This window comes from Labeo rohita, chromosome 2 (genome assembly GCF_022985175.1).
Source record: "Labeo rohita strain BAU-BD-2019 chromosome 2, IGBB_LRoh.1.0, whole genome shotgun sequence".
NCBI lineage: Eukaryota > Metazoa > Chordata > Actinopteri > Cypriniformes > Cyprinidae > Labeo > Labeo rohita.
The window spans coordinates 31473285-31495328 of NC_066870.1; the positions used below are offsets into that span (position 1 = coordinate 31473285).

General features: G+C 35.1%; 1 protein-coding gene across 2 annotated transcripts in view; it reads left to right on the forward strand.

Moving 5' to 3' along the window:
* Nucleotides 1–22044, forward strand: part of kcnab1b (potassium voltage-gated channel subfamily A regulatory beta subunit 1b) — a 55736-nt gene that overhangs the window by 32638 nt on the left and 1054 nt on the right. For both annotated transcript variants that reach the window (XM_051129366.1, XM_051129372.1), the window contains exons 8-13: nucleotides 1882–1968; nucleotides 16455–16540; nucleotides 18195–18315; nucleotides 18400–18494; nucleotides 19207–19327; nucleotides 21636–21724. In XM_051129366.1, coding sequence (XP_050985323.1) covers nucleotides 1882–1968; nucleotides 16455–16540; nucleotides 18195–18315; nucleotides 18400–18494; nucleotides 19207–19327; nucleotides 21636–21724 — 599 coding nt within the window. The remainder of the gene's footprint in view (nucleotides 1–1881; nucleotides 1969–16454; nucleotides 16541–18194; nucleotides 18316–18399; nucleotides 18495–19206; nucleotides 19328–21635; nucleotides 21725–22044) is intronic.

Here is a 22044-nt window from a genome sequence, read left to right on the forward strand (position 1 = left end):
CAGCCAAGATTTATTGGCATGACTGTAAAGTTTTGTCAGTCCATTATTTTCACAGTACTTAAATACAGGTGTATGAAACAAGAAAAGCTACAGTACAGCTTGTGTATTATTTGAAAGAACAGCTTAAATGCAATGAAGAATAAATGCGTTCGGGGTGTTCAGAGGTGGCGTAACCCCAAAAAGTATTTGGACACTTAAGAAGCACTCAAAAAAAGTTTGAATGCCATTGCATTAGGCAACAAAATGTCAAACCAAATGGCATTTATTTAAAAGGAAAAACAACACAAACACTTTTCATGGAAAACATTTCTGTAAGGTTTTTAATGGAAAAACAACAAATATAACATTTCAAAGAAATGAATACTTTTTATTCAGCAAGGATGCATTAAATTGATCAAAAGTGACAGTAAAGACATTTATAATGTTAAAAATGTCTATTTCAAGTAAATGCTCAAAATATTGTTTTGAACTGAATTCTGTATCGTGATTTCCACAAAAATGTTACTTTTCTTGAGCATTAAATCATAATACAATAATTTCTGAAGGGTCATGTGACACTGAAGACTGAGTAATGATGTGAAAAATCAATTTTCAATTCAATTTCACTGGAATAAATTACATTTAACATACGTGACCCTGGACCACAAAACCAGTTGTAAGTAGGACGGGTTTGTTTGTAGCAATAGCTAACAATAGTTTATAGAGGTCAAAATTATAGATTTTTCTTTTATGCCAAAAATAATTAGGATATTAAGTAAAGATCATGTTCCATGAAGATATTTTGTAAATTTCCTACGGTAAATGTATCAAAACTTAATTTTTAATTAGTAATATGCATTGCTAAGAACTTCATTTGGACAGCTTTAAAAGTGATTTTCTCAATATTTAGATTTTTTTGCACCCTCAAATTCCAGATTTTCAAACAGTCGTATCTCAGCCAAATATTGTCCAATTCTAACAAACCATACATCAATGGAAAGCTTTTTTAGATGTAATATTTTATGCCGATGAAGTAGCATCAGTCTCGAATTTCTCCAAGTTTGAAATAAGCATGGATATTATTTACTAATCAGTATATATTTGATAATTAAAAAGCTAATATTGGATGCTGTCAATATTAATACACACTAGTCCATAAATAAACACAACTTGAACATATTGCTAACTGTCCCTCAGTTTTATTCTGTCTCTCTCTCTTTGCTTCTGAATGGGACATTGATGTGACAGTCAGACTGAATCATTCATCCTTTTTCTGCTTCCTCAACTTGTTTTTCTTCCTCTCCTCTGGTGTCTGTAAAGCTGTACTTTTCTAATCCTCTCTCAACTGCTCACCCGATCCTATTTTTGCTCTGTCTGAGTTTCCTCCCTCCTCTCATCCTTCTATCTCTTTTCACACTTCTGGCTGTCAGATAGCACCTCAGAATGAATGTAGGCCCTTAGGCAACTACATGAGTTTGTGTCATCATTTTTAATCTTTTCTGTTTTATAGAATAGTTGAATGAAAGTACATTTACTTGCCCTGATGTTACTTCAAACCTTTTTTTTCTTCACAAAACAAAATATTGCATTAACCAAAATACTGCTCTTTGAATGAAAACGAATCGATTTTTGAGCTATTTGAGCTCCAAAATTGGAAAAACACCACATTAGTGTTACAAATGTGGTTCATGCATTATAATACTCATGTATTATATTCCATGTCATGTCCAAACCATTTCATAGATTTCTTTAATGAGCTATTATTTGATGAACCTCTTTCCTGCAGTGTACTGAACCATCTTTTCTAGTGGATTTGGGTGCAATTCACTTTCACACCGAAATAAACAAACTCTGAATACAAAAAAGTATCTTATGCTTTCTCTGTCTGTTTTCTCTCTGTAGGTCTGAAGGGTTCTTTGCAAAGGTTACAGCTGGAGTACGTGGATGTGGTTTTTGCCAATCGCCCTGACAGCAACACTCCTATGGAGGGTAGGTGAGGCTTTTTGCCCAAAACAAAAGTCACTGTGCTGATTCTTCTAGCTCTGCAAGCTCGATTTTGTGCATTGTTGGATACTGAAATGTATTAGAGGCAATTCATAAGGCAATGCAGATATGCAGTGGATTTATAGAGCTGTCGTAAGAGCAGCTATAGCATTAGCATAAACTGTCAGCGATTTTTCTGTTTACTGTAATAGTGGTGCAACAGTTTGAAGAGAGTCTTGCTGAGCAAGTTATTTAAAGTTGTTTTGTTATCTAGTTACTTGAATAAAAACACTTTGTGTGATGGCAGAGGTTTGAAGGAAACTCTAGTGCCCCCTAAAGGTCTGTGGTTTGTTACCACTCTAGCAATGCTAGAACACAGTTTAAAGGGGTAATCGGATGCAAAATTCACTTTTACATGTTGTTTGAAATTAAATGTGTGTTGGCAGTTTGTGTACACAGCCACCCTATAATGATAAAAATCCACCCACTGCTTTTTTTTGAAATCCCCAATAATAATAATCACTTTCTCAGATCAGGCTGTTCTGAGATTCCTGGCAGAATGATGTAGTTCTGCACAGGCCCCTCCCACGACTATTGATTGACGCGGCCGTTTTAGCACAGACCCGCCCTGAGTGAGCTGTGAACAGTCCACCATTGTTTCAATGCCTGAGCAGGGATAGACAAGGCTCCTATACGATTGAGGTGTTTTGTTATGAACATAGCAGTCGTCATTTACTCCCAAAGTCTGAGCCGCCGAAGATGCCGAAAATTACTTTTGTTTTTGAAGGGAATGTGCCCCCCGATCTGCCTAAATGTGTCAGTGTTTGCGCGAATCATTCGTGATCCAGCTTCACCTACAGAAGAAGTGAGTATAAGGGTTTTTTATGAATCTTTGAAAATCGCCTTTCCTAATAATGTGCTATGTAGCAAGTTTCGCAAGTAAATGTTACTGAAGTTTACTTCAGTCTCTCAGAGAATGGCTCGTCACCCCACGGAAGAGAGGGGTGGAGTGAGCAGAGCTCATTAGCATTTAAAGGGACATGCACTGAAACGGGTTGCTGTGCACAGAGCTGTTTTTGACTAGGTAAAAAGGACATGCTCACCATTGTTTTACACTACCACTGAGAAATTTTAACCAAAGTATGTTATAAACTTTTCATTTAGACCCTAAAGAAACATTTCAGCTGACCCCTTATCATCCGATGACCCCTTTAAAGGAGAAGTCCACTTCCAGAACAACAATTTACAAATAATTTACTCACCCCCTTGTCATCCACGATTTTCATGTTTTTCTTTCTTCAGTCGTAAAGAAATTATGTTTTTTGAGGAAAACATTTCAGGATTTTTCTCCATATAATGGACTGGTATGGTGCCCTGATTTTGAACTTTAAAAATGCAGTTTAAATGCGGCTTCAAACAATCCCAAATGTGGTTGTTAACGATCCCGGCCAAGGAAGAAGGGTCTTATCTAGCGAAACGATCGGTTATTTACATGAAAAAAATACAATTTAAATACTTTTTATTCTCAAACGCTCATCTTGCCTTGCAGTCCTTGAACTCTGTGTATTCTGGCTCAAGACAGTTTGGGTATGTCGAAAAACTCTGACCGTATTTTCTCCCTCAACTTCAAAAATCATTTCAAAATCATCCTGCATTATTTCAGAAGTTCCGACCCAGTCTTTGCAAAGTGAACATGCAAAAAAGATCAAACACCCTTAACAAAAAAGGTAAAACAGTGATATAGGATTATTTTGAAGTTGAGGGAGAACATGAGATGGGAGTTTTTCGACATACCCTAACTGTCATGAACCGGAAAAAACAGTCCAGGCAGAGTAAGACAAGAAGAGCTTTTGACATTTAAAAAGTATATAAATTGTATTATTTTTATGAAAATAACCGATCATTACGCTAGATAAGACCCTTCTTTCTCGGCCGGGATCGTTTACAACCGCATTTGGGATCGTTTGAAGCTGCGTTTAAACTGCATTTTGGAAGTTCAAAATCACACAAGGCCCAGAAAGGTAGTAAGGACATCATTAAAATAGTCCATGTGACATCAGTGGTGCAACCATAATTTCATGAAGCTACGGAGCTACTTTTTGTGCGCAAAGAAAACAAAAATAATGACTTTTATGACACTGATGTCACAGTTGCGTTGTTGTCTATGCAGGGTCAGAAAGCTCTCGGATTTCATCAAAAGTATTTTAATTTGTGTTTCGAAGATGAACGAAGGTCTTTTGGGTTTGGAACAACATGAGTAATTGTGTGGAATCCAGCAAAACTCTGCAAGAAAGTGGACCTTGAAAGCCAGAGTTGAGAAACCCTGATTTAATGCGTAATGGAACGGTAGTGTGTGTTTAATGGGACTCTGTGCTTGGGGCCTTGGCAAAAGTCTCTTTTTGCATACTTGGTCAAAATTGTGTTTCTGGCCTTAGCCCGTGTCTGTATGTGTGTGTGTGTGAGTGTCTGTGTGTGAAACAGAATGTAGGGTGCTATTTCCATACATCTCAGGAGGCCGTTTTTCATAATCCCACTCTAACATCTCTCTCACTCCCTTTCAATTTCTGTGGCACTGCAGCGCTCAGGAAGTCTACTTCTTATACACTTAGTCCATCACCACATCTGTCTTTCTCTCTGTTTGACTCTTTCTCTCTCTCTCTCTGAGGGGGATTAGAGACTTGCCCATGGGGTACATGGTGTATTTTAAGCTGCTCTTTCCCTGCTGTGTCTCCAAACTCCAAACCTTTCTCTCTCACACTCATAAACACACACAATCCTGTACAGCTATCTTTGTGAGGACATTCATAGACACAATGCAATCTCTAGCTCCTTACCCTAACCCTACCCATCAGAACTAAGTACCTCACCCAAACCCTGACCCCAAACCCAACCTTTACCCAATTATAACCTGGTCCCTAAAACCAAGTCTTGTCTCTCAAACAGGCCATTAAAGGGGTTTCAGAAAGTGAGCACCAGCCAAAATGTCCTCAATGGTCTAAAGCGCAGACTGGCCCTTACAAAGATAGCTGTGCAAGTGCACGGGGGACGAATTTGTTAGTAAATCCACACGCACCTGATTTCTACCTCTAGACTACGTTAGGATTTTTCCTGTCTGTATGAGCGGGTCTTATCAACACTGTGACGAGTCGACTGCCTCCCCCCCTTATTGTCAGCTGCACCCCGTCGGTAATCGCCGCCCTTCACCAGGCTCCCGACGGGAGTGGGCGTGTGGGAGGAGGAGGGGCGCCGAAACATCCAGGTCTGGCGGCGTGTGATGAGGCACACCTGATGTGAATGAAGCCTCATCACCGCCGCTGTTAAAATGCCGAGCGCGCCTCTCCTCAGGAGACCGGTCTCTTCCCCGTGCATGCACGCTGGTGTCCTCGTGGGTCCAGGAAGGGGTGAAGAGGGAACCAGCGCCGCAGGACGAGTTGCCGGACCCCGCGGGTTCGGATGAGGACCGCACCCGTAACGGCTGACGGGCCAAGATGCCGGGCCGTGATATCCCCCAGAAGCGCCACGTAGGTGGAGGAGCACGATGCCGCTAGAGAAGCCGCCGCCCCTCGCACCCCGGACCTGAGTGGGGAGCGCGTGCGGCCGCCGGACTCCGCCCCTTACCTGGACCCTTCCCTTTTGGAACACTACCCCTCCTTCACGGAACCCCGTCACTTCGAGGACACCAGATCCCCCTTTTGTTTTGGACACTTTTTCCCCCTTTTTTGGACACTTTGTTTTATTGTTTAATAAAAGCCTCTCCGAGGCCTGACGTCACGCCCACTGTGTCTGTCGCTTTGCTCCGCCCCCGTGACAACACGTAAACACATTTAACATCAGGGTTACAAGCCAGAAAAGTAATGCATAGACTTCCTACAGTGTGAGGATAATCTCAAGAGGACTCTCCATATAAATCAGAGCTTTAAAGCCACGGTCGGGAAAAGCAGGAGATCTAACAAAGTAAAACGTTTAATCATCGTTCTTCCATCGAGGCTGGAATGATTTTAATCCAAATTGATGTGCAGTGTGTTCTTGGCTCCTACAGATAAATCCTCATGGGAAGATAATGATAGTAGGGTATTTTAATAAAAGAACATTTTGGTACCGAACTGAGAACTAATTTTACTAGCCATGGCCTCCCTGGAGATTTGTTGATGTGTTTGCCATGTTGTCCCTGAGCTTTGAGAGATAGACATGAGGTCATCAATGTGATGCTGGTCCAGATGTCTTATTACTGTACATATATGGTCTTCAAGGGACTACTTTACAACAGTAGAAATAGTTTATATAAGACATAGTTTATATAATATGTGGATAGAATTTTGCACAGGCAAAGTTATAAAGATTATTTTTAAAGTTTTGGTGCAGTGCAGTACCCTATAGCCTTTCATTTTCAGTGCATAAATATGATTTTGTTCACTTTATACAAACTGAGGGAAATACTGTAATTATTTTCTGTAGTAATGGAAAGTATGCCATGGGTGCTGTCGATAGAACTTAACCTGTATTAAGAACTGTAGGATACGACACAATCTCTGTGCAATTTAAAGATCTCTAGGTCACATAAATTATTTAATGAATAGATCTTTACTCTATAATACCCTTGTGCCCTGTAATATTTGTTAGCGTTTTAATAAACACCAAACACGTATCTGTGTTTATTAGTGTTTATCTTGTAGACTAAGCACCTACTGGCTCTTTCTACAAGCCTCAAATGACCTATTCATGTTTGAAGCTTCCACATCAGTCTATAGTAGAGATATTAAAGTCACAAATCAAAACCGTACAGCAAGCTGTCTCTCTGTTCCCACACACACAATCAAATCAAGCTATCGTATGACACAACTACATGCAGCACGGAATGACTAATACCTTACTAAGACGCATTGTGGTGGTTCTAGGATACTTTCTAAACTTGGCTGAGTTTGCTAAGCATTATGGGTAATTATACTGCTGTTTAGAGCACTTACCTTTTCTCAGCATTAAATTAATCAAAAGTGACAGTAAAGACATTTCTAATGTCACAAATGTTTTCTGTTTTAAATGATTGCTGCTCTTTTGAATTTTATATTCATCAAAGAAAAATATGCTTCACAGTTTTCACAGAAATATTAAGTGGCACAACTGGTTAACATCAATAATAGTAAGATTCTCGAGCAAATCAGCATATTAGGACGATTTCTGAACAATCATGTGACGCGAGTAATGGTGCTGAAAATTCAGCTTTTTATCACAGGAATAAATTACATTTGGAAATGTATTAAAATAGAAAAAAGTTAATAAAAACAGTAATAATATTGTAGTATTCTTATAATATTTACTGTGTTGTACAGGCTTCTTTTCTCAGAATTGTGAGATTTAAACTCACTTTTGCAAGATATAAAGTCAGATTGCAAGATATAAACTCAAAATTCTGACTTTTTTTTTCTCAAAATTGCATCATATACTCGTAATTCTACTTTTCTCAGAATTGTGAAACTAAACTAAATAAACTCACAATTGTGAGAAATAAAGTAAGAATTGCGAGATATAAACTCACAATTCTGACACTTTTCCTCACATTTGCAAGTTTACATCTCGTAATTCTTACTTTATTTCTCACAGTTGTGAGATATAAACTCACAATTGTGAGTTATAAAGTCAGAATTGCAGGATATAACTCACAATTGTGAGAAATAAAGTAAGAATATAAACATGCAATTATGACGTTTTTTTTTTCCGAATTGTGAAATGTAAATTGCGAGTTATAAAGTAAGAATTGCAAGACATAAACCCGAAATTCTGATTTCTTTCTCAGAATTGCATCATATAAACTCATAATTCTGACTTTTTTCTCAGAATTGAGAGATATAAACTCACAATTGTGAGTTCTAAAGTCAGAATTGCAAGATATAAAGTCAGAAATGCAAGATATAAACCCGCAATTCTGACTTTTTTCTCAGAATTGCATCATATAAACTCGCAATTCTGACTTTTTTTCTCAGAATTGAGAGATATAAACTTACAATTATGAAAAATAAAGTAAGAATTGCAAGATATAAACCCGTAATTCTGACTTTTTTTCTCAGAATTGAGAGATATAAACACAATTGTGAGTTATAAAGTAAGAACTGCAAAATATAAAGTTAGAATTGCAGGATATAAACTCAGAATTGCGAAACATAAAGTAAGAATTGCAGATTTTTTTTCTCAGATTTGCGTCATATAAACTCGGAATTCTGACTTTTTTCTCAGTATTTTGTGAGATACAAACTCACAATTGTGAGTTATAAAGTCAAAATTGTGAGATATAAACTCGCAATTCTGACTTTTTTCTCATAATTGCAATTTTGTATCTCTCAATTCCGACTTTTTTTCTCAGAATTGAGAGATATAAACTCACAGTTGCGAGTTATAAAGTCAGAATTGCAAGATATAAACTCAGAATTGCAGGATATAAACCCGCAACTTTTTTTCTCGTAATTGTGAGTTTATATCTTACAATTCTGACTTGCAATTGCTGCAATTTTTTTCTCACAATTATGACTTAATTTCTCAGAAAAAAAATGAGATAAAAAGTCGCAATAACCATTTTTAATTTTTTTACTCAGTGGCGGAAACAGGCTTCCATACATAAGAGACTTCTTCCACAAAAAAAAATCTTAACAACTCCAAACTAGTTTATATATGTTTTAAAACTGAACTAATATGGTTTCTTAAAATAAAACAAGCAAAGTTGTGACTGAGCTTAATAGACTGCAGTGATTTCTGTTTTATCAAAACTGTTTATTTCTTATCATGCGAATATTTTTGGGGGATGTTGCAATCAAAATCCACTCAAAAATCAGAGGGGACACGTGGGCATGACGCATCTGCACTCGCACACTGCAGCCTACGCACTGCAGACACCCCAGACATTCACATTACATTAAATTAATACTTCAGGGTTCTGCTGTTCAGATGCTGTTCCATCAGAACCGAGTCCACAGTCTCTTGTGTGAACAAACTATATGATGGTTTGCTGAAGAACCATTCAATTATGTTCACACTGACATGTGCCTCTGGCTTCCTGCGTTTTTGTCTCACGCTCTCTTTTCTTGAGCAGATGTATTGTTGTGCTTAGCTGACGTTCACTTGGTTTTTTCTCCTCCATTCTCACCCACACACTCACATTTCTCTTCATTCGTACAGAGTTCGTAATGAGAGAGTGGGTGTGGGCTTTCATTTTCATTATGTACCGAGGTAGATTTGGCTGCTGTTTTCTACTCTTCTGTTCTTTTTTTAATCTTCTTTAACCTTCTCTTGCCTTTTTCCTTCTCAGAAGTTCTTTTGTTTTTTATGTTCATATATTTAGCCATTGTCTTGGTTTCACAAGGACTGTTCTATATTGGACTATGACCTGCCCATTTAGAGAGGAAAAGACCTGACTGACATGACGTGTTGTAACTGACCACAGTTTTGTTTTAATGTGCCTTTTAGGCCCTGCGATTTCTGAAATATCACAAAAAACAGACTGATGTAAAAAAACAAATATATTAAAGGAATATGTCACCTAATAATAAAAATTCTGTTATGATTTACTTAACCTCATATGGCTTTTCGGCAAAATTGGGCTACTTTAACACTGTTGCCACAAGTTGTTTTTCTGAAGCGAGCCCAAAAACTTAATATTTAGCCCCTGGAATATGAATTTTAGCAGGGGAACCCCCGCCAAAAACTTGTATTTTACCCTCCAGAATGTGATTTTTACTGGGGGACCCAGTATTGAGTAACAATTTGGCGGGTTTTGCTGTGAAACCTGGCAATCCTGCATATCGAGACCCTACAAAAAAAAAAAACACATTTGTGTTCCCCCAAGAAACTTTGTGTTCTTTTTCAAAACATTTGTATTCTCTCAAAACATTTGCATTCTTCAGTAAAACATTTCCGTTCTCTCGCAAAACATTTGCACTCTCCCTGAAATTTATTTGCATTCTCTCACAAAATATTTGCAGTAATATTTGCGTTTTCTCCCAAAACAAAAGTTCAGGGTAAGATATAGAATATATAAACATTCTAAGTAATGTATTCTGGCTACTTTTTAGATTACTTTTAGATTACTTTAAAGTTGTTTTAAATAAATTAAAATGTATAAAAATAATTTTTAAATGTAACATATTTTGTATTAAAATTATTATTTCCTTTAAATTAAAAAGATTTACTCATTTTAGGTAATGTATTCTTACTACTTTTTAGGTTACTACTTTAAAGTTGTTTCAAATAAATTAAAATTTATTTAAAAATATTTATAATTAATTTAATTAATTTGCAGTAAATAAAAAACAAGTAAATGTACTATACTGATATAAAAACAGCATCATAAAAGGCATTAAACATTACATTAATGAGTTGATATAAACAATAGTGAGTTGTGAGTTGATAAAAACCTAATAATTAATGAAATCATAAAAATGTAAAATTAACAATTGAACACTACAAATATAAATATTTTATTTTGTTTACCTGCATGTCAATACAACCATTAACCAACCTCAGAGAACTATAAACTTGTGAATATGTTGTTAAATTATTGAAATATTAATTTCAGCAATATTTCAAGCAAATATTATATTTTAAGGAGTTTGGCATTACACACCCAGCTTTTTTTTTTTTTTTTTTGACTTCCAGAATCAATAAATTATGAGCAATTTACTGCCATTGTGTGGATAATTATGTAATCATGTAATCCATAAAAAGTAACTGTAATCTGATTATGAGCATTTTAAAATGTAATATACTCTAATTACAAGTATTTAATTTTTGGAATCTGGTTAGGTAATCCAGATTATATCCAAATAATATATCCAGATTTAATCCAAGCATCATATATATATATATATATGATATTTGAATTAAATACGGTATTTGGCCAGAAGGTGTCAACCAATCAGATTACAGCCTGCTAGACCGAATAAGTGCTTTTCAATTTTTGTGCTTTATGTATCAGACGGTCAGGGAAGGGACTGCCGGTCCTCAGGCGTGCCTTTTGATGAGACTAGGGCAGCCCTGCGACACCACTGTCAAATGAAGAGCGTCCCACAGACATCATTCACTGGTGTCATGTGTAGTGAAGATGAAACGCACAGTCAGTGGACACACAACAAAGGCCAGATCACAGCAGAGTAATGGCCACGGTAAAACGCCTTGAGTCGAAACACTGATGAGACGGAGAAAAGCAGCTCTTCGAATATGAAAATCTGAATGATGAAGCAATAAAGCAGCTTTATGAGCTCATGATGTAGGCGTTTTAGAGTGGATTTGGTACTCGCTGCTCTGGTACTGATCTGAACACAGAACAGCAGTAAAGGTCTCTGCTGGTAATGACGCAGAACAGTAATGCCTTCAGGATGTCAGAACAGATGGTGTTCCTGTTGGCTGCAGAGTAGCGCTCTGTCAAATGTATACACCAACATCAACATCATATACAAGCGAATGATGACACAAACACTGTTGTCTGTTCGCATTATGCATGATCTCAGTAATAATCAGTTTTTTTTCTCAGAATGTATGGTTCTAACACTCATACGTTACTGTTCAAAATCTCTTATACTTATTAGGGCTGCATTTATTTGATCAAAAATGTGATATTGGGAAATAACTGTTTTCTGTATTAATATATGTGACCCTGGACCACAAAACCAGTCTTAAGTAGCACGGGTATACTTGTAGCAATAGCCAAAAATACATTGTATGGCTCAAAATTATTGATTTTTTTATTTTATGCCAAAAATCATTAGGATATTAAGTAAAGATCATGTTCCATGAAGGTATTTTGTAAATTTCCTATTGTAAATATATCATAACTTAATTTTTAATTATTAGTAATATGCATTCCTAAGAACTGCATTTGGACAACTTTAAAGGTGATTTTCTCAATATTTTGATTTTTTGCATCCTCACATTCCAGATTTGCAAATAGGTGTCTCTTGGCCAAATATTGTTCTATCCTAACAAATCATACATCAATGGAAATCTTATTTATTCAGCTTTCAGATGATGTATAAATCTCAGTTTAGATTTTTGTGGTCCAGGTTCACATATTTTGAAAAGTACTTTATTCCTGTGATCAAAGCTGAATTTTCAGCAGCATTACTCCAGTCTTCAGTGTCACATGATCCTTCAGAAATCATACTAATATGCTGATTTGGTGTTATATTATTAGTGTTGAAAACAGTTGTGCTGCTTAATATTTTTAGCACAGTGAAATTTTTTCCTTGATGAATAGAAAGTTCATTAGAACATTATTTGAAATAGAAATCTTTGGAAACAGTATAATTGTCTTTACTGTTACATTTGATCAATTTAATGCATCCTTATTACAGTTTTTCTCGATTGCTAAAACACTATAAGTAGTCTTTTGAACTAAAATTTCAAAACCATAATGCCATTTTTCAAAAAGCACACCCATTTTCCTAAACTATAAACACTACTCCCCTGCTTTAACACATGAGTCAGATTTGGTGAACTGTTACTGCAAAACTCTACACACAAATCCCTACATTTCTCAGTGCTTACATCATGTGGTCATTTAGAAAGCACTAGCATTCAATATTGTTCACTCAAGTCTGCAAAGTTTGAGCTCAATTAGTACACAATTACCCAAGTGGAAACACTAGGAGTCAAAATTTATCACACACCAATCAGAAGCTTTGATTTAGATAAAAGGGCCAAAGTCAGTTTACAGTTTGGTGCTTTTCTCAGATCAGAAATGAAATTCTCAAAACTACTTGTTCAACCTCCACATCATGTAATCACTTGTGCACATCATAAAATGTTTCTAATTTTTTTTTTAACAAGTTGTGTTTGCTTTGGTACGTTCATGTAACTGATTATGCAATGGATTTGTCTGCTTTTTCCTACATTTTCAGTCCCTATTGTCATGTTGCTATAGTCTTACCCCTCAAAACATCAAGTCATTAGCTCATCGTATATGTCTTTGCAGGAAATGCTAAACTTTTTATCTAGTTGTCATAAACGGTCAAGCATATTCTACACATTTCTATTAGACTTTTTGTATATTTGCCATAAATTGTTAAAGTGAATACTGACTTTCACCAGAGACTACAGATCAACCAATGATAAAGCAGTTCTTTGAAATAGCTCAAAGGTACATCTCAACATCTCATGAACCTTCAGTTGGAAAGCATATATAGACAGAGGACAACACAACACAGTTACAAATTCTGACAGTGCACTTTCTAATGTATATTTCCGCCTTTGCCCATATTTACTTTTTTCTTTCCTATTGCACAATGACTTTGTAATGTATTTATATGTTATTTTATTTTGTTATATATATATATATATATATATATATATATATATTTTTTTTTTTTTTTTTTCAGACCACTAGTAAAAGTGTAACTGTGAATACTATCTGCTCTTTTTCAATCAATATCCCGCATACAGTAATATGCAATTTCGAAGACAAAGAGTATAAGGTGAAGAATGACGACAACAACATGGAAGAGAAATAGGAAGGGCAAGAAAACAAGCAGTCTTATATATTTTAGTTGATGCGTGCCATGCAAGGGGATTTTACCTCTGCTGCCTGTCCATGCCCAATTTAGTCTGTGATGTTGAGGAGGTTGTTTGGCCTGTCCCAGACCAAAGACAGGGTGCTGGGGCAGAACAATTATTTTTGTTGTTGTTTGCTGTTCTACAGTACAATAAATTAAGGATTAAAACACTTGCAAATGCATACATTTGTTGTGTTCATCGTGTTAATTTAAAAAAAAAAATTTCCCCAAGCAACACTTATTACCAGTTTTCGTAGTATTGTTTTGAATTGATCTCATCAGTGTGTAAAACTGTGTTATAGTGTGTGTGTTTTTGAGGGTTTGTGTGTCATGTCTGAGAGCAAAGTTTGTTTTTTCAGCAAGATTGAGTGGTTTTGAGTGGAGAGCTTCATTTTGACCTGAATATAGTAAGTTTAGGGAATTGAGTTAGAAGTTACGGATTTGTGTTTAGAGTTCCGCAAAAGCGAGGCATAATTTCAAGAAATGTGTTTAAGCAATTGAGAAAAACTGTAAATAAAGTTGCATGGACACTGAAATGTACATTATTACTAGTGAAACAAGTATGTTATATATGGAAAACATGGGGCATACAAATGTTATGAATATATTTAGGTTAATAAAAAGCCATCAAATTTAACACATTTACCTAATTTGACATGATTAAACTTTTGTTTACATAATTTTACCTAATTTAAAAATGTTAAAATGAACTAAAATTTTGTCATCAATTTATTTAAATTATTAATCATTTTTAGTTTCATTTATAATTATAATTACTAATAAATTTTGGTATTTATATATTAAAATAATTTATTTTTAGTTATTGGTAATTACTTATGCAAAACGTTATATTTTCTAACTTTTTTTTAAGCTTCTAAATTGTAAATACAATTTTTGATGTTGTCAGTATATGTTTCAGCATTTAAAGTCCCCATGAAATTAAAATTGAGGTTTTTTGGCTTTTAGTATGAATATGTTATTTGTAAGCTAGTGTGCTTCAAAACAATGACAAAATTTGCATTTGGAAAATATAACCATTCAAAACTTACACCCTCTAACTTCCGCCAATATGGATCAACAATTTTGATGACATCACCCTGCACTTCAGCTTCTCATCAAACTTTCTGGCCAATCAAATGCTCTTTAGAATCCAAAATGTCCCGCCCCCTTCACTATAAATAGATGCTGAAGCTGTGGCTGAAATGGGTCACTTGTTCACAGAGTTAGTATTTTCTGTACGGTGAATGACACGTAGTGCACTATATAGAGAATAGGGAACGATTCAGACAATGTAAATATGCATTCCAGTCCAGAGAACGGAGCGGAAAATATGCGCAAGTTGGCCACAAAACATATCAAACAGATTTGTATTCTACAGAGAATGCGATTTTATATGTAGATATGCGATATGCATGAGATTTTAGCTGTAATATGATGTCAAATGCGGCTTTACCGAGCTCAACTATTGACCCAAGCTATTATATAAACAATATGCTACTGGCTGTTTTAAAAAGGGGCGGGGCTGCTGGATATGCCCCGCCCTGTCTGCCTGTTTCAGTTGAAACATAGAATAAGCCTGCGTGTTTCAAAGCACTTCAGTGGACCTTTAACAAAATGTACAAAATGTAATATATAACCATCTGATACTAAGATCAGACTGCATTAAGAAGATAACACTTTTTTTTTAAATATATTAATTCTTGGTTTTAGAAGTAAGTTATAAAAAGGATGATGGGCCACACACAGATGGATGATTAAATTCCTTTTTGTTACGTTCCACTGGATGATAAAAACACAAATATCCTGGCACTAGGCCTTTCTGCAGTGTGTTCAGGTTCAATATAACCATCCCCTCTTAAACACCATCATGTGGGCCATTATCCTTATTATAACTCATTGAGCAAAATGGATCTACGCACCAGCTGGACTGTGAGATGAGAGCATTTTCTTAAGGGTAAAGTTGTGTTAACAAGGTCCATTTGTGATTCTCGAGTGACGATTCCTGCCATTGTCTATTTGCATGTGCTTTTAGCACCTAGTTCACTGAGTGAATTATGCTAATTAGATAATGGTGCAAACACAGCTACGAAAATAGTGCTGATGGCCATTTGCAGTGGACTATCCTCTATGTTACAGGCTGCTTCTGAATTGAATGTAGTGTAGGATGCTAGTGCTAAAATAATAATGTGTTTGGAACTCTTCGGGATGAGTAAAATTGTGCTGCTATGCTTGAATATACAATACAGAGAAGTTTTAAATTATTGTACCTTGTACAATAAAACTTGCTTAGTGAGGTATAAAGCTGTTGTGTCAGTTTGACTTACAGCTTTAGTGCTTCTCATGTTTAATCCTGTTAATTCAGACGGCTGTGAAATAGCTTCAGCTCTTTTGCATTATTAGCGTTTATCCTTTGTGCTACTCTGCCACTGTTGCCAGATCTCACAGGAAAAAACATGCAACCTGTTCTACCATTACAATCTCAAAATAAGCCTCCCAAAAACATGGCTAAATACATTTGTCCTTTCAGGAAGAGAATTGCTTAATTTTATCTGATTTATTCTAGCATTTGTGTAGAATAAGTTGATTTTTAAAATTCAGATACACTCTATTATAATTATGATAGCTTTTATGTGTAACACTGCAGAATAACTTGTTGACCTTGTTTCTTAGTTTTATCCTTGACCATGTGCCAAACAACTGTGTAATGATGCAAAGTGGATACTGGATCTGTAAATCAGTTATTAAAACGTAAGTGCAAAAATATGCATTATCTGAGTTCCCATACTTTTAAATGGCTCACTGAAATAGTCCAGACTCAATGGAGGATGTAAACAGCGCCATCTAATGATGGTCAGACACAAATCATTTCTGCTGCACGGTGGATCTATAGCAAACAAATCAATGAAGCTTGACTCGTATTTTTTTACATTTATGTCAAATGTTTTTATATGTGTGTTTCAGAAATAGTGAGGGCCATGACGCATGTCATTAACCATGGCATGTCCATGTACTGGGGCACGTCACGCTGGTCAGCGATGGAGATCATGGTGAGTGGAGAGGACAACCTTCTGTGCACTTTGCCTTAATGCTTCCTTTTATTTAGGTCAGTCCTGATGATGAAAAAATATATACTGTCATATTTAATGCATTATCACTATAGGTGAAGTCAAAAGTTTACAGACACCTTGGAGAATCTGCAAAATGGTAATTATTTAACCCAAATAAGAGGGATCATATAAAATGGATTGTATTTTTTTTTTGTACTGACATGAATAAGATATTTCACATAAAAGACGTTTACATATAGTCCACAAGAGAAAATAATAGTTGAGTTTATAAAAACGACCCCTTTCAAAAGTTTACATACACTTGATTCTTAATGCTTTTTTTTTTTTTTTTTGGTGATATTTTAGTGTTCATGAGCCCCATGTTTGTCCTGAACAGTTCAACTGCCTGCTGTTCTTCAGAAAAATTCTTCAGGTCCCACAAATTATTTGGTTTTTCTGCATTTTTTGTGTATTTAAACCCTTTCCAACAATGATTGTGTGATTTTGAGAACCATCTTTTCACACTGCGGACTCATATACAACTATTACAGAAGGTTCAAACACTCACTGTTGCTCTAGAAGGAAACATGATGCATTAAGGGCCGGGGGGTGAAAACTTTTTTGAATTTGAATATCAGGGTAAATTTAACTTATTTTGTCTTCTTGGAAACATGTTATTATTTGTAGCTTCTGAAGAGCAGTACTAAATGAAAAAATATGATAATTAGCCAAAATAAGAAAAATGTATACATCTTCATTCTGTTCAAAAGTTTTCACCCCCTGGCTTTTAATGCATGCATGTTTTCTTGTGCACCATCAGTAAGCGTTTGAACCTTCTGAAATAGCTGCATATGAGTCCCTTAGTTGTCCTCAGTGTGAAAAGATGGATCTCAACACCAAACAGTCATTGTTGGAAAGGGTTCAAATACACAAAAATACTGAAAAACCAAAGAATTTGTGGGACCTGAAGGATTTTTCTGAAAAACAGCAGGGAGTTTAACTGTTCAGGACAAACAAGGGACTCATGAACAATTATCACTAAACAGCTGTGGATTATTCGGGTAACAACCACAGTATTAAGAATCAAGTGTATGTAAACTTTTGAACAGGGTAATTTTGTATAAGTTCAACTATTATTTTCACTTGTGGACTATATGTAAACATTTTCTATGTGAAATGTCTTATTTAGGTCAGCACTAAGTAAAAATAGCATGCATTTGTGTTAAAATAATTAACATTTTGCAGATTCTGCATAGTGTATGTAAACTTTTTACTTCAGTTGTATCTGGGTAAAGTTGTTGTTGTTGTTTCCATATTCTTTATTTTACTGGATACTGGATTTGTTTTCCAGTATCTAAAACATTCTAAAGTAGATGAAATTAGTTAGACGCAAAATTGCATTGGATTTTAGGGCTTTTATATAAAGAATTTATTGATATATTGATCAATTATTTTTAAATATTATTAGTTTAATTATTGCCAGTGAGTTAAGAAATTAAAATCAAGTAAATTAAACAAAATAGTTTTAAAGATGTTTAAATAAATTTAATGAACAACAGCACAAAAAAACTCAGTGTGTGCTTATATATTTATTTAAGAACTGTACTAATATCATTCTCTTTTCATTTTTTTCCATCTCATTCTCTCCCTGTAGGAGGCGTATTCTGTAGCGAGGCAGTTTAATCTGATTCCTCCTGTGTGTGAACAGGCCGAATATCATTTATTCCAGAGGGATAAAGTGGAGATGCAGTTGCCTGAGCTCTACCATAAGATTGGTAAAAACAAACGCATATTGGAAATATTTATAAGTGATTCAAATATGATTTATGAAACAGCCTAAAACCAGTCTTGCACCGCAGGTGTTGGTGTGGTTTCCTGGTCTCCTCTAGCCTGCGGCATAATCACAGGGAAATATGAAAACGGTATCCCAGAATCCTCCAGGGCCTCTTTGAAGGTACTTTAAAAGAATGGTTCAGGCTGGAAATGTACTCACCCTCAGGCCATCCAAGATGTAGATGAGTTGGTTTTTTCATTAGCATAGATAAGGGGAAATTTAGCATTGCAATGGATCCTCTGCAGTGAATGGGTGCCGTCAGAATGAGAGTTCAAACAGCTTATAAAAACATCACAATAATCCACAAGTAATCTCTAGTCCATGAGTTAACATCTTGTGAAGCAAAAAGCTCAGCACCTGAATCAAACAACTCCATCCAGGCATTTTAACTTTAAATAGTTGCTCTGGCCACTCAGCTGTTTGGCCTCTTATTCTGACGGCACCCATTCACTGCAGAGGATCCGCTGATGAGCAAGTGATGTACTAAAACAAAATGTTCATTTCTGGGTGAACTGTTCCTTTAATCCTGTCTGTTATGACAGACACATGATTTTCTCAAGACATAAGGATGGATATCTGTTAATTAAACTGATCTTAATCCAACTGAAATAGTGCCAGATTTCTGTACAAAAACAGCTATACTCAACAGAAGAACAAATCTTTGTTAAAAGGATGGTCTGACATTATTGTGAAAGAAGTCATTTAGGAGCTCACATAATTCATAGTTTACACCTTCAGCTAGTATGCAGCGATGAGGGTGGCAGGTTTGTCAGGGCAGGTTTGCTGTGCTTGTCTCACTCTCTCTCTCTCTCTCTCTCTCGCCTCTCTGCAGTCGTACCAGTGGCTGAAAGAGAAGATTCTGAGCGAGGATGGCAGAAAGCAGCAGGCGAAGCTTAAGGAATTGACCCACATAGCTGAGAGGCTCAGCTGTACCCTGCCACAACTTGCCATCGGTAGGTCAAAATAACTTTTTCACTTAAACTGTGCAAAAGTCCCATATATTATCACTGCCAAAGTGACTCAACTGTTATGTAAAGTAAAATACTGAGTTTGTGCTTTCATGCACATTTCCTGACTGAGAAACAAACCTTGACATTAATCCACGGGCTTTAAAGGAATAGTTCACCTAAAAATAAAAATCACCCCAAGATTTACTTACCCTCAAGCCATCCTAGTTGTATGTGACTTTTTGTCTTTCAGTCAAAGTTATACTAAAAAAAGTCCTGGCTCTTCTAAGCTTTATAATGGCAGTGAATGGCTGTTGAGATTTTGAAGGAAAATAAAGTACATCCATTCAACATAAAAAGTGCTCCACATGACTTCAGGGGGTTAATAAGCGCCTTCTGTAGTGAAGCAAAGCATTTGAGTATGAAAAATATTCATATTTAAAACTATAAACTGTAATCTCTAGCTTCCGCTAACTGTCTTACTGTGAGAATATGCTAGTCTCGTGAGAACAAGTTTTGTTTACAGCAAAAGAAAACCAGTCTCTACTTGGCTTATATTGAAATCCTCTGACATTTTTCTTTACAAATCCTCGTTTGTACTTCTTATTCTTAGCTTATTCGGAGGGTTTATAAAAAAAAAAAAAACAAAACATAATTAATGTAAAACAAACAAAACATTTTTAGTCCATTTGGAAGCATTTTTATAATATGGAAAACCTTGGAAGTGCCTCTGCTACAGTTTTAATATATGTGTTTTAATAAATTGAGATTTATAGCAGTGGAGGGTAATATTCCATTAGAAAAAAAAAACAAATTCTGTCTTGAATAAAAAAAAGTTAATACTTATTTTAATTTTGTTTATTAATAATAATAAATATGTTGTTAATTTGAAAATATTGTTAAATTGTTTTTAATAATTTTAATAAATTGTTTAAAATATTGTTAATATTAATTGTTTTTCATTCATTTTATTGTTTATGTTTAAAATTGACTAGTTATACATTTTCCACATTTTGTTTTATTTTTTAGTTTATTTTTGTTTTAAAATAATATTAATGCGTCATTCCATGAAATCAGTGCCTTTTGTGTCCCTAACAAATAATCAAACATAGATTTAATATAACAACAAATAAATGTGCATTTCAAAAACATAATGGTACTATTTATTTATGCTTTCATCAGTATTACATAAAAACGTAAGTTAAATATTATTTTAAATAATTGAAATACCATTATTCTATGGGTAAGGTTGGCCCGTCCCTCACTATGATTTTTCTTTTTCAGCAAGACTTTTAATTTGCAAAATGAAGGCAAAATGATATAAAAATCACATTTGCATATTGTTCTAAATATAGTCTCATTGTTAAGCAATGTTTTTGGCATAAGTATGCATTTTCTCTATAAAATCACTTCTAGGAGGTTACATCATCTCTAAAACAGGATTCCAACACTTAAAACATAGGCATGTGTCTCTCACTCCTCTATAATGTTATATTTTTGATGAGGCTTGGCTGAGGGGGAACATCATGCAATACTCTTACCATTTTTAAAATGTAAATTTAAACAATTATTTCTTACATTTGATATAATCAATATATACAAGTAAAATCCTTTCAAAATGTACAATATATGATTTTGTAAACTTGACTACTAGCTAGAAATTAGCAAATTTGTTTGAAATCGTCAAACCTGTTACTGTCAGTCTGTTACTTTTTAGAGTAACAGGTTTTGACGTGGGTAACAGGGATGACACAGATTAGGATTGACTCTGTTTTTAAAGATTGTCTTTGTAAAATTCAAAACATTAATAGGGTTGACAGAAATACCAAAACACGAGGTAGAAAAATAGTCATAAAATAATGAATTACATAGCCTGAGATGGCACAATACAATTTCTTATCATTTTAAGGTGTCTTCATTTCATGGATATTTAAAAAATATTTTTTTTATTATTATTATTATTTTTCCAAGTGGAAAAGGCACCGATTTTGTGGAATGACCCTAATAAATCTTTAGAAAAAATATTATTTGTATAAATTGTTTTTAATTTATTTAATTTTTTTATTTAAATGATTTGATATACAGAAAATATTTTAAAGTGTTTGTAAAAAAATATATATAAATATATATAAATTGTACTGTTAAAAAAAGTCCTGTATAAACAATCCTTACGGTAGTATCAGGCTGCAGCACCCAATCAGAATCCCACCATCTTAAGCCCATAAATCCTGTGATTTACTGGTTTGAAACTTTCATGTATGTAAGACTAAATGACAGACTCCTCATGAATCTATTCTTTGTGTTCCCTCTGTAGCCTGGTGCCTCCGTAATGAAGGAGTGAGTTCTGTTCTCCTGGGGACCTCCAACCCTGCACAGCTCACTGAGAACCTGGGGGCGATACAGGCAAGAGATTTATCAAAACATCTCAAACACACTCACACACTCCCATAAACTCTGGTGGCCTGCTACAGCTCTGGGCTTTCATCTCTTAACACCTATCTTCTGAATCTCCCATGGTTAATTTATATTTAAAATATCAAAAACAGGATACTGCTTGATGTTATTTTTATGTGCCAAGGCAAAATTTAACACACCGATAAGAGACCCAACTAAACCAGCTTTAATTAAAGATAAAGGTTTTATGTAGTTCTAGCTTTGGACGTGCATTTAGACAGTCTTTTTCAGCTAGGTGGGTTCAAGATGACTTGATATCACTAAAAATA